Source organism: Tachysurus fulvidraco, chromosome 13, assembly GCF_022655615.1.
Source record: "Tachysurus fulvidraco isolate hzauxx_2018 chromosome 13, HZAU_PFXX_2.0, whole genome shotgun sequence".
Lineage (NCBI taxonomy): Eukaryota > Metazoa > Chordata > Actinopteri > Siluriformes > Bagridae > Tachysurus > Tachysurus fulvidraco.
Window position 1 is genome coordinate 9,067,761 of NC_062530.1, and position 14,362 is coordinate 9,082,122.

Genomic DNA, 14,362 nt, shown 5'->3' on the forward strand with positions numbered 1-14,362 from the left:
CTGAAGGACACAGCAATATTTCAGTAGTGGAATGAGGTTTATTGGATTAACAGAAAATGTGCAATATGCATCAAAACAAAATTAGACAGGTGCATAAATTTGGGCACCCTTGCCATTTTGCAAATTCACCTTTGGACAAGCCAGCCTCATTTTGGAATAAGGTGCTGTGGAGTGATGAAACAAAGATCGAGTTATTTGCCCATAACAAGGGGATGTTATGCATGGCAGCAAAAAATCACAGCATTCCAAGAAAAACAATTGCTACCCACAGTAAAATTTGGTGGAGATTCCGTCATGCTGTGGGGCTGTGTGGCCAGGTTCGGTACTGGCAATTTGTTGGAGATGTTTTATAAGGAGGAATGGTCCAAAATACATTCATCCAGAATCCAGACACTCATTACAGGCTATAGGAAGCATCTAGAGGCCGTTATTTCTGCTAATGGAGGCTCTACTAAATATTGATGTGATTTTTCTGTTGGGGTGCCCAAATTTATGCAGTTGTCTAATTTCATTTTGAAGCATATTGCACATTTTTTGTCAATCCAATAAACCTTATTTCACTACTGAAATATTACTGTGTCCTTCAGTTATTTGAAAGATCAAAATGAAATTGCTGATCCAAACACCCAAATATTTCTAAATAAAATTCATGGAAATTGTCAGGGGTTCCTAAACTTTTGCATACAACTGTATGTGCTTGGGATGAGGATTAGTACCAGTAACAATAACCATCAAACAACCACCAATAACTGTCAAAAATGCCAAACTCAACAAAAAAAAAACTAAAATCCATTGCATTTAACAGCTACTTGAATGAAATATGTAAAAAAAAAAATCAGCTAACTAATAATCAAATAAATAAGTAAAATTAAAATTACACTAAGATACAAAACATATGCAATTCAAGTAACCATCAAGGATTCTTAAATTGTCATAAAACACGAGGGCATGATAATAAATAATGCATTGAATCAACATTATTAGTACTGCTTTAGCCATGTTACCCAAGGAAAATCTTTGATCTTGCATTGAACGTATTAGTCTAAAGTGTAGATATATATAACTACACTATATGAGCTCATATGCCAAATCCTTTAACTTTTTTCATGAGTGCATTCAATTCAATATCATACCTGCACTGCAGTGTCACAGAGAGAATTGGTGTGTAGGTGTTGGTGACTGATGTTAGAGGTCGATAGACCATCGTGCTGTCAGGTATTCACCATGCCATTCGTTTAAAAAGTGACCTTTGAGTGCAAAAATCCAATAAACCCTGAGTGTGTGGGATCGATGTGTGGTGGCTGAATTTCCTCAACGAGCAACGCCATAGCTTTGACACAAACTGTATAAGACTGCATAATTGAATTTTCAAATGGATATTTAAGCAAGAAAAAGTTTAAAGCAAAAACATTATTTTAGTGGAATGCTGAGCAGTGTTGACTGTGAAAAATTTTTAAATATCATGTTCATAGAAAATTAAAAGCCTTATATCATAGGTTTATGATATCAGGATATTCCAATACATGTCTTGTTCCACAATTCAGCTATTTTACACAGTATATTACTATGAGCATCAGATATTTCCTTCATTTATCTAACATAGCTAACTAATGGGTAAAGAAAAAACTTAACAAATGCTGAAGTTATAGTGATAGCTTGATGTGAGGGATTTCCAGGGATTTCAGAACAGCGTAACAGATATTGCATCATCAGGCAGGCGTGGCCTATTTGATAATCTAACTCTAACCCTAACCGTAGTTTTTGGTTGTTTATTTGTTTTCAAGAATAGCGTAAATATAAGATAATAAAGCATAGTTATTATTAAATATTAAATGATTATTAAAGATAATTAAGGACTGTTTTGTCCTTAATTATCCATCGTAGGTATGCTCTTTTTTATTGAAAGAGGGCATTCTTCCAAGACCTCCAAAAACACGCCCACTTCACGTGGTTTTAGCGAAACCCCAGGAATTTAGTGAATGCCCTTGATGTGAAGTTGAAATTCAATTAAATTCAAACTGATTTGTATAACACTTTTAACAATGGACATTTTAAACATACATTTTATATATATAATTAATGTCACATAATAAAAAAAAATCCTCCTTCCTTAAAGCGCTTCATAATAACAATGATTATATGGCTATATGTATATTATCAGCAACAGATATAACTTCTGAACTATTACAACAGAAACAATAATGTATTTGAATAAGTATGTTACATTTATATAAACCGGCGATTTGAACGCTAGTAACTTATACTGTTTTGATAGAGGTTTGTTAAAAAACAATTTGACTAACAGGTCTTTTAAGGATTGTTTTGTATGAGTAATTGTTTAAGACTGTCTAGGGCTTTAAAAATATTTCAAAGCACTGCTGAACTGAATGTAATGAATAAAGATGCTGATTAAACAGCATGATTATTGCACGGGTGTGCTTTAGGCTGGCCAAAGTGGGGGGGGCTCCCACCATTTGCTTCATGCAGTGCAACACATCTCCTTCGCATAGAGTTGATCAGGTTGTTGATTGTAGCCTGTGGAATGTTGGTCCACTCCTCTTCAATGGCTGTGCGAAGTTGCTGGATATTGGCAGGAACTGGAACACGCTGTCGTATATGTCAATCCAGAGCATCTCAAACATGCTCAATGGGCTACATGTCCGATGAGTATGCTGGCCATGCAAGAACTGGGATGTTTTCAGTTTCCAGGATTTGTGTATAGACCATGCAACATGGTCGTGGATGCATGGCACAACAATAGGCCTGTGGATCTTGTCACGTTATCTCTGTGCAAACAAAATGTCATCAATAAAATGCACCTGTGTTTGTTGTCCAAAACATACAGTTGGTACGGAAAGTATTTAAATTTAAAAGTATCCCCTTTAAAGTTTTCACTCTTTGTTTCTGTACTGTACTAGCTCAAAAGGGTGCTTCTACTCGACACTGAGCAAAGGGTCTGAATACTTATGACCATGTGATATTTCAGTTTTTCTTTTTTAAAAAAAAGAGACATTTGCAAAAATTTCTACGTTTGTTTTTTTCTGTCAAGATGGGGTGCTGAGTGTACATTAATGAGAAATAAAATGAACTCTTTTGATTTTAGCAATTGGCTGCAATGAAACAAAGAGTGAACAATTTAAAGGGGTCTGAATACTTTCCGTACCCACTGACTGCTCATACCATAACCCCATCGCCACCATGAGCCACTCGATCCACAACGTTGATATCAGCAAACCTCTTACCCACATGACACCACACATGTTGTCTCCCATCTGCCATGTACAGTGAAACCCGGGATTCATCCGTGAAAGTGCCAAAGTGCCAGACACAATTGAATGTGAGCATTTGCCCACTCAGGTCTGTTACAATGACGAACTGCAGTCAGGTCGAGACCCCGATGAGGACGACAAGCATGCAGATGAGCTTCCCTGAGACGGTTTCTGACAGTTTGTGCAGAAATTCTTTGGTTATGCAAACCGATTGTTGCAGCAGCTGTCCGGGTGGCTGTTCATAGAAAATCTTGGAGGTGAAGATGCTGAATGTGGAGGTCCTGGGCTGGTGTGGTTACACGTGGTCTGTGGTTGTGAGGCCAGTTGGATGTAATGCCAAATTCTTTGAAACACCTTTGGAGATTGCTTATGGTAGAGATATGAACATTCAATTCATGGGCAACCGCTCTTCCTACAGTCAGCATGCCAATTGCATGCTCCCTCAAAATTTACGACATCTGTGGCATTGTGCTGTGTGATTAAAAACTGCACATTTAAAAAAAAAAACTGCACTGATCTTCAATCAGTGTAACAATTCTGTGTACACAGTTTCATATAACATTGAACACAATTACTAGATTGTCTTGTCTGAAAATTGTCTATAAATAAGACTGTTTAGAAGGAACTGTCTTATGAATAGTCAAGAGAAATATTGAATACTAGATTATTATGTAACCGATTATGAACAGAACTGCAGAGACCCTAGGAAAACTGCATATAGTGTAAAAATGTACAAGGTAAAAAAAAGTTTGGGTGCGTTTGGTCTATTCCCATTTATTCTGCCAAAGCCTATTCATACTTAATACTCCCATTACACCATGTGTGAGAGAGAGTGACATTAAGAGGGAGAGACAGAGAGAGAGAGATATACTCACAGGTTTTGTATGTAACAAGCCTCAATGACAACTCTGATAAGAGTGTACTCATACCCTTGTTTATAAGAGTTTTTCCTCTCTATGTTGTAATTAACTCACCAACATATCATTATTGCTAATTGTTCTGGTGAAAATGGAAGGTCATCTACAGTATGTCTGATCAAGTTGCAGTTCATCAAAGGAAGAGAGACGATGAGTGCTAGAGAGTGTGTGTGTCGAAAGAGCGAGTGAGGAAATGGTGACAACCCTTGATGAACATGAGAAATGAAATTACAAAAGAGTGAAGAGATGTACAAACATGCAGAAAGGAATAGTCAGAAGACAAATACAGAACAAAGAAAAAGAAGAAAGAGAGAGAAAGGGGCACCTTGTTGCCTTCTAATGTCTAGCAGAGCCATTTGCTGGTGTAAATTAACCCATCGATATGAGTGAGAGGGATGTGCTACCTTCAGACAGGCCTGTTTTTCTCCCGCTGTTTTTTGGTGGAAATGAGGCAGCCTGAGGCCTGTGGGTGGCCTTCCATCACATTTAGCTTGCCGCTAATGGAGTCAGAGCCGAGTACATTTGGAATAATTCAGCCTTTTGTTTGAGAAAAGCGGTTAGCCCCAACAGTTGGAGGTCGACTGCATTCAGCATGCTATAATGTGGAAATATGAGAGCCATTCCAGGGCCATGCAAATTGTTCTTGCCAGTTGGAAAAGAGAAGAAACTACAGTCTGATAGATCACAAGACATATAGATCAGCCATAACTTAATAAAAAACTTTAGCAAGAACAAGAAGGATTTCTGTTCATGTCCTTCTAAATACTTTGTTTTGTTTTGTTTTCAATACATTGAGCTATTTCAGTTTGCACACAAAAGCAATGAGTTTAAATTCTCCTTCAGTTGTGAGTGTTGTACTTTGTAACTAATTTACTAGAACCTTTTTTTTCTAGAAGAAGGGTGAGGGCTCAATAGTTTTATTTCTCATCGCTTTCGATTATGCTGATTCAGAGAAACCTAAGGGTATTCTATGTACACGCAGTTGGAGACCATCGGTTCTTTACCTGATGATGACATTTTGTTGACTAAAATTTTGTTTTGCAAGCAAACCAGTTCAAACCGGTTCAAAGACAGTATTTCTCTGCAAATGTGTGTTATATGGTCACATGGCTATATGTTTGTGTTATGACTCAGCCCGGACTTTGGCCACGTGCACTTGTTTGTTTATGTTCTTCGTCACATGTCTGCCCTGCCCTCGTCTGTTCCTCCCTGTTTCCACACCCGCTCCTAATTGTATCTGATTGTCCTTTGTATTTAAGTGTGCTGTGTTGCCGATGGCAGCACGGAATCTACTGTTGTCCTGTCCTGTCTTCAGTCCGTGTCCTGTTTCGTGTTCCCTTTGTTATTAAACCCTGTTTATTTTGGCTATCCTGCGTTTGGGTCCGCTTCCTTACCCCGCGTCATGACAGTTTGCATGGAAGTACTGTATTATATACTGTATTAAGTAGTGTATTATATGTTTTACATACAGTACACTATAATTTCACACCTGACCAGCATACCCATATGTGCTTTTTGAATATTACATTGTAGGTTTAAATGTCTTTCACAAAATCGATGATGATGGATGATGAATGAATATGTACACACTTGGACAAAATTTTTGGTAAACTTTTATTAAAGAAAGAAAAACCCACAAAAGTCACTAAAACAACTTGAAACTGATAAAAGTAATAATAAATAAACATTTACTGAAAATTGACTAATTAAAATCAGACATTGCTTTTGAATTGTGGTTCAACAGAAGCATTTTAGAAAACAAACTTATGAAATTGGCTTGGACAAAAATGCTAGTACACCTAGAAAGGTTTGAAAATAATTTGACTACAGGGGCATGTTAAACTAAAGTGTGTCCTGTAATTAGCATCACAGGTGTCTTCAAATTTGTAATCAGTCAGTCTGCCTATGTGAAATGTTAGAAAAGCATGTTAATGGTAAAGGCTATAAGACCATATCCAAGCAGCTTGAAGTTCCTGTGACTACAGTTGCACAAATTATTCAGAAGTCTTAGGTCCACAGGACTGTAGCCTGTTCATAGACTCTTCCCTGGACATAGCCGCAAGGAAAAAATGATGACAAATTGAAGAAACCGATAACTTCCAGAGATATTAGAGGTGAACTCCAAGGTCAAAGTACATCAGTGTCAGATTACACCATCCGTTGGTGTTTGAGCCAAAGTGGACTTAATGGAAGACCTGGGAGGACTCACAGTCGAATTCCAGTCTCGCAAATTCCAGTATCACAATTTTATGTAATGTTTTCAATAGTGAAAGCAAATCATATACTGTAATTGCAAGACTGGAATTTGCAAAAATGCATATTGACAAGCCACAAAGTGTCTTGGAAAATGCTTTTTACACAGATACGACCAAACACCCAGTTAAAAACACCAGAAAATAGCTAAGAACAAAACATTGGGCTATTCCGATATGGCCTTCTGATATGAGCCCTGATCTATATTCTACTAAATATCTGTTAGAAAGAGCTGAAACATGCATTTTGGATAAGGCCTAAGAACCTAAGACAGCTGGAGCAGTTTGCTCATGGGGAGTGGGCCAAAACAGGTGCAGAAGTCTCATTGAGGGTTCCATAATTCTTGTCCAGGCCAATTTCATTTTTATTTTATTTTATTTTTTTTAATGGCAACAATATTTTCCACATTTGCATTTGTAAAGTTTCAATAGAACATACTACTGAACAAAATAATTTCTGGAAGGTTTATTTTATGCTCTAATAAAAAAGCCAGTGTAATATGAAATGACATTATTTAAAATTTACCTTCTTGAATGAACAAAAAAAATGCAAAATGTACTTTCAATGGTGTTTTTACATATACTTCTTTTACTGTAGGACTATAATCAGTCTTGGTAACATGGCCTCAAAAATGGTTTAAGCCATTTTATTTAAAGAACCGCTTTGGTGTAGTGATGAAAGATCTAGAATGTATTTAGGTGTTAGCCTGTTATCATATGTTGCTCATTATTGGTTTTCTTCTTGTCTCTGCCCACAAATGTGTTTAACCTTGCATAGTGTAACCAATCACAGAACAGAATTTTTAATAACATTATATTCTCTCTCCCTGTGAGTTTGTGACAAGAAATTACATTTCTTTTTCAAATTACTGAAGGTGGTTTCATATTTTGTCAATAGACAGTTTTTATTTAATTAGTTTTACACATATTGGTGATTGTGGATCAAGATTAATCATATGTTTTAAAACTGATTAAAATGTATGATTTCACACTGTGACATTTGCATACAATATGTTCTATTACAATTTTAAATCTGGTAGTTATTTAGATTATCATTATAATTGGGCCTTTTTTTTACTATGCCTGTTGGTATTTAGTTGGTGCTATTTCAGACTTCATTTCCATAGTAAATTCTAAGATTCAGCATAATCTAATCAGTCTATTAAAATCTCTTTGTCTTTCTATTTTGATGTGTAACAGAGACAAGATCCAGTTTCATGGGGTGCTGATTTTGCTAAAGCATCTCGTGATGTGTTGAATATCCGCTATACACTCCTCCCCTACCTGTACACACTCATGTTTGAGGCACACGCTTATGGAAGTACTGTGGTCCGGCCTATGCTGCATGAGTAAGCATCAAATTTAATGCCAGTTTAAATAATTTTAATACTTTCACTTCACATTTACTGCTGTCATTCTAAAGTTGGGTACAGTATAATACAAAGTATTGTTTTAAAAGGTTATTAAAATAAAATGCTAACTTGAATTAAAGTACAATTCCCATAGTTACACTTACAGTAAGTAACTTCAGACTTGTTTGTTACCAATTGTAATGTTGTGGATCACCAGTCCCTGTTTTTATATGTCTATTGAAGTTAATATGAGGAAAAACAGGTTTTCATGCTGAGCAGGTAGACAATAATGTTGTGCATAATGGTATTAAGAGCAGTTACAAATGTGAATAAAGGATATGGTGGGGAAAAAGCAGTTCATAGCAGTTCTGTTTTTAAATGCTTCGTCTATTGAGAACCTTAGAATTGTGAATGAATAGAAAATAAGAAGGTTAATTGTTGTTTCTCCTTTCACGTAAAATTGGAACTATACAGAAAAATACACAAAAAGGATAATCATATCATCATATACCACATCTAGACATACTTATCATTCATCCGCCAGTTTATATTTATTGTATGCTATTGAAGTCATTGAATTACTTGAAAGTGTAGTGTAGTGCAGTATAGCATGCCTTTTTGTTTCTCATATTCTTCTGCCTCCATTGATTTAGTCTAATTTCAACCTGCTGCTCATCCTCATTATAACCTTCCTGTTCCTGAACAGAAAACCATGCCCTCTTATTTAGTTACACCCGCCACCTCCACTTTCCACCCACACACAGTTCCTAAACTGCACCTAGCTGTATGTTTGACTGTCTTTTTTTTGTCTGTTTTAATACTCTGTTGTAGGTTTGTGGATGATAAAGTGACATGGGACATTTATAAACAGTTTCTTTGGGGTCCAGCACTGCTCATCAGTCCTGCTTTGGATAAGGTTATGAAACCAACACACACACACATTTCCATCATAAGCAGATTATCACACTGTGTATTATCATTGAGTAGCAATTTAAGTTTAAAAAGGAGTTAATTAGCTAACTTATGATTAATAGATCAAATTATAGAGTATAGTGTAATATGAAGCTGCTAGAGGGCAAAAAGTTATCATTACAGCGTTGTTGTATTGATGATTGAATTCTGTTTTTTTTTTTTTTTTTTTTGGCTTTTTTGTGTTTCCACTATTTTTTAGGGAGTAAATGAAGTTAATGGCTACATCCCTTATGCTCGCTGGTATGATTACCACACGGTATGTTTAACTGCATCACATACATTTATGTTCTATCGAATGAATTACATTAAATTAAGTTTGTAACATTTACTCATTTGTGTGTATTGTTTGTTTTGTTCCATTTGCTATATTCTTATTTCTACTCCTACCTTCGGAATTAAACATGCTTCAGACACTTTGTTTCGACCAGAACTTTTATGTTGATCATTATTAAGACACAATATGCTTTAAAGTGGCGGTATGAAATTTAAACAATGGGCCACATTGTTGTATAGCAGTGACAAGAAGGCTACAAGAAAATTAAATAAAATGTGTTATTTTCCCTATGTGTTTTTTCTGTTTTCAGGCGAAGTTGGTTAACGTGAGAGGCAAGTTTCTTACCATGCCCACTCCACCCACTCACATCAACCTACATGTGAGAGGAGGATTCATTCTACCCTGTCAGAAACCAGAGAACAACACAAAATACAGGTACCTGTACAAAATTTCAAGTGCAATATCAAGAACCAGTTTCAGAATCAGCTGTAGTCTGGCTGGTTGCTTGTCTGAATTGTCAAGTTCTCTCTTTCTGTGAAAATAAACAGTTAAAAGATAGACAACAATAATATTTTGTGTCCAGTCGCAAGAATCCTATTGATCTTATTGCTGCTCTGGATGATGATGGAACAGCAAGAGGTTATCTGTTCTGGGATGACGGAGAGGGAATTAGTGAGTTATTGCATTTGAAAATCCGACATTGCATTATTGTCTTTTGTGTGAAAGTGCTTATAATTAGATAAAGCATTTGTTATCCTTTTCATTGTAATGTACAATAATATAGTGTATATACAGTATGTGGTGTGGTCTTTGTAGTGAATATAACTGAAAAGACAAAGTGGTTTCCCTTGGAATATATTATTATTATTATTATTATTATTATTATTATTATTATTATCAACATTTCTTTCCAGACACATATGAGACTGAAGCATACGTCCTAACATACTTCAGCGTGATTAAGGTACAAAACCACATTAACAAAAGTTAATTAAGTGTTCTTTCCTATCTTCTCATTTTGTCAAGCAACCCTCATACCAAGGTATTTCTCTCAAGCTACCAATTTCACGTAATTTTGTTCATGCAATCTGGTCATATGCATTTTCACTTTGGCAACATCCTGTATGTTGTCAATTTATGCCACTGAGGTATTGATAGTGGTACGCTATGGGCAGTGTGACATACTATCTACTATACTAGTGTGCAATAAGGAACTGTTAATTAATCTGTTTTTCCAGATTAATGATTATGAATTAAGTTGTCTTCCCATCCATTATTGGAGAGGAGTTTTAATAAACAAAATTATAAGCTTTAAGTATATTTTATGGGAAATAACAGAAAGCATAGCAGAAAAGTACTCTATCATATTTATATTTTTAAATTCTAATGATGCCTTATCCAGGAGTCAAAGCACCTCCATATCAAAACTGGCAATACTCATTGGGGGTGGGGTGGAATTAGTATCTCCATTGTCAGTCAAAAACATGAGTATCAGTTCTTTAAAATGCACAGGCTAGTTTCAGATGTCTCAGCGGAAGCATGTGCTCCTCAAATAATAGTCTTCTCAATTAATAATTTGCTTGAAAGGAGAAACGTTAACATGCTTGTAAAATCTAGCTGGTTCACTGGAACCTTTTTTTTTTACTAGATACAATTGATGATTGTGCTGCTAATAATATTAGGTTGCTAATATTCCAGTATTAAAATTCTATATGAGGATAGTTGCATAGCTATTTATCACTATGTATTTTTAGATGGTATTCTTACTAGTACTAAAAATATTTATCAGCAACAGTTATATCCACCACATTTGTTCCAGATTGTTTTCCTTTTTTGTATTTGTTTCAGAAAACTCTCTCAAATTTAGTTATACATAATGCAGCAAATGCTGATCAGCTCAAACTTGGCCATGTAAAAGTCTGGGGTGCAGGAAGTCTCCCCATCACTAATGTCACCATGAAAACTGGTGAAACTGAAACAGAGCTGACCTATAACCATGATTGTGTCACAGAGGTAAGACACTGCTATAGTACTGATAGCACAATATTCAAAAAGATGTGTGTTTGTGTGTGGTATGTGCAATTATTTTAATGGTTGGGCTATGATATTTAATGAGCAAAATTCTAAAATAACAAAAATAATATTGATAGAATAAAAATGATGCAATAATAAATAATAATAATAATAATAATAATAATAATAATAATAATAATAATAATAATAATAATTGTTTTATTATTATTAGTAGTAGTAGTGGTAGTAGTAGTACAAATGGAATACTAACCTGTGCAATTTCACATTCATTTAATTATCCACTTATCTCATACTGCATAGCATAGTGTGTATAATCATGTCCATTTTTCTGTTGGCTCACTGGATAACCATGAACTGTGTGTGTGCGAGAGATACATTTGTGCTAAATCTCATGATCTCTCTATCTCTGTTTTAGGAGCTGTTCATCAATGTGGCAAACAAAACACATTCCATCCATGAACAATTCTCGATCACTTGGACCACAGAAATATGAAAATGAAAATGTGAAAAACAAATCAAGATTAAATCTTCATTTCCCATTACCTGAATAGTAATTATAGATTCAAGCATTACTAATGAAAAGCACCTCTGAGTAAATTCTTTCTTTGTAACTTGTACATGGGGAGCTTATTTTACAGAGAACATCCTAACTGTAAGAAACTAATTTTAATAAATGAAAGCTGGAAAAAATATACCACATGGGTCTGTTCATATAGTACAGAGTGCTTCCCTGAAAAACTGTGTCTATGCACCATGGCAAGATGATAATAATAACCCCTAATTATCAACAATCACATTTTTTGTCCAACACCCTGCCAGGCTGACTTCATGCACCATTAGGTCTCAGCTATAATAATATGATCATCAATTATTCATTCCACGATAAACATAATGATATCAATTTAGCAATGGGAACTGCAAATTGATTTCTGCTCTAATTGGCAATCAGTATGTGGCATGTGAGCTACGTGTGTTGGTTTGAAGGAGGGTGAAGGTGCCTTAGGTGGTCAATAATGACAATTATACTGGAGACATATCCTTCCGATGATAGTGAAGGTCCAACTGTGCATATAATTATTTGGTGTTTCATTTAGAGAGATGGTGCATTTAAAACAACTATTCAATTAGCAGAAAACAGCAGTCTGGTTTCCGTGGGAGAAAAAAACAGAATGCTGAAACAAACACACACATGCATGGGGTGTAGAAGATGACTGCACTGGTGTTCAGTGTATATTATTCTCTGTGTAACTGGTGTTCTTGCTATCAGGTCTGTCATTTCTTTTCAATTTGAGTATTGTTTATTAATGTGTCCCTGAAAACATCCTTCCCCTACACAGTGATTGCTATTGTTACTTGAAAGCTTCCCAAACAGTTGTTTTCACTTTTATAATCTAATTAGGTGCAATTTCTTTTTGGTTTTTTTTGTTTAGTTTTTGCCACATATGTAGTACATATGCATATACACACACACACACAGTTGTGTTAAAAAGTTTGCATAGCTTGGTAGAATTTACAAGATGTATACTTTTTTTAAAGAAAACATGAATGAGAAGGCAACACAAATTTATTTATTTTAGTTCTTATAGGTCTCAAGTTAATGTTATATTTTATAGGTATAAAAGCACAATCATCAAACAAAAACATAACAAAAGAGAAAATAAGGAAATAGTCCCTGTTCAAATAATATCATGTATTGCCCACTGTAGCATCATTGATGGCATACAGTCTTTTGTAATAGTTGTACATGAGGTCTTAAGTGGTTGTACATGAGGTCTTAACTGCCCATTCTTCTTGTCTCCATTTCCTGTACATTTTTTGGTTGTCTTGCACAAACTGCACATTTGTGATCTCCCCAAAGTGGCGCAATGATTTTGAGGTCAGGAGACTGTGATGGCCACTACAGAGCTTCATCTTTGACATATTGGAACATTCAAGAGTGTCACATGCACAGCTTTCGTGTTGTAAAATCCAAATTGTCTGCCAGTTTTTATTGATAACAAGCTGCATTTATCTTGCCATCAATTTTTACTAACTTCCTGTGCCACAGGAGCTCACACAGCCCGAAAACATAAGCAATCCACCACCATGCTTTTTTTTTCCAATGTATTTTTACCATAGGCCTCCAAACATAGCATTTATGGTTATGACTATAAAGTTAGATTTTTGTCTCACCACTCCAAATGATTGTGAGGCTTGTCTAGGTGTTGTCTGGCATACGGAAGGTGGGCCTTTTTGTACATGGGTGCAGTAACCACTTTCTCCCTGCAACTCTACCATGCAGGTCTTTTGTGTTCAAGTACCTTCTTATTGTGCTCCTTTATTTTGCTTCCTGAAGAATTTAGTAGTGGGTGAAATCGTTCTTGGTCTACCTAAAACCATGGCTAGGATCAACAAAACCTCTTATTTTCCACCTCTTTTTCAGGATTTAAAGAGTAGTGACTGGCATTTTCAAGTGTTTAGATAACTTTTTATATCCTTTTCCTGCTTTATGAAGTTCAACTACCATATTATGCAGGTCATTTGGCAGTTCCTTTGACTTCCCAATGGTGCAGTATCCATCCAAGTCAGTGCATCACCTCATGATCTGAGAAACTCACTGGCAATTTATTAGAGGTGGAAAGTAACTAATTACATTTACTCACGTTACTGTAATTGGGTAGTTTTTTGTGTACTTCTACACAGCTTTTAAAAAGTAGCTTTTAAAATGTGTTATTTTACTTTAACTTAAGTATGTTTTGATTGAAGTATTGTACTTAACTACATTTTAAATCGTATCTGTTACCGAAAAAAATATAAAATCAAATTTAAAAGAATGAATAAATTATAGGGGGGCACGGTGGCTTAGTGGTTAGCACGTTTGCCTCACACCTCCAGGGTTGGGGGTCCGATTCCCACCTCCACTTTGTGTGTGGAGTTTGCATGTTTTCCCTGTGCCTCGGGGGTTTCCTCCGGGTACTCCGGTTTCCTCCCCCGGTCCAAAGACATGCATGGTAGGTTGATTGGCATCTCTGGAAAATTGTCTGTAGTGTGTGATTGCATGAGTGAATGAGAGTGTGTGTGCCCTGCAATGGGTTGGGACTCTGTCCAGGGTGTATCCTGCCTTGATGCCTGATGACGCCTGAGGTAGAAAATGAATGAATGAATGAATGAATGAATGAATGAATGAATGAATGAAATAAAATAAAATAAAATAACGGGACCCGGCCAGGCTCAGCCCGAAGGAGCGGCATGCGGCCGATCTCCTGTGGGCCCACCACTTGCAGGAGGAACAGAAGGGGCTGATGCAATGTGG

The 14,362-nt window shown here is 35.9% G+C and overlaps 1 protein-coding gene across 1 annotated transcript in view; it reads left to right on the plus strand.

Moving 5' to 3' along the window:
• Positions 1–11,764, plus strand: part of si (sucrase-isomaltase (alpha-glucosidase)) — a 96,478-nt gene extending 84,714 nt beyond the window's left edge. Inside the window, exons 41-48 of the mRNA XM_027172241.2 lie at positions 7,639–7,787; positions 8,622–8,706; positions 8,962–9,018; positions 9,347–9,471; positions 9,620–9,708; positions 9,951–10,000; positions 10,885–11,049; positions 11,486–11,764. Coding sequence (XP_027028042.2) covers positions 7,639–7,787; positions 8,622–8,706; positions 8,962–9,018; positions 9,347–9,471; positions 9,620–9,708; positions 9,951–10,000; positions 10,885–11,049; positions 11,486–11,563 — 798 coding nt within the window. The 3' untranslated portion in view covers positions 11,564–11,764. The remainder of the gene's footprint in view (positions 1–7,638; positions 7,788–8,621; positions 8,707–8,961; positions 9,019–9,346; positions 9,472–9,619; positions 9,709–9,950; positions 10,001–10,884; positions 11,050–11,485) is intronic.
• The last annotated feature ends 2,598 nt before the right edge of the window (positions 11,765–14,362 follow it).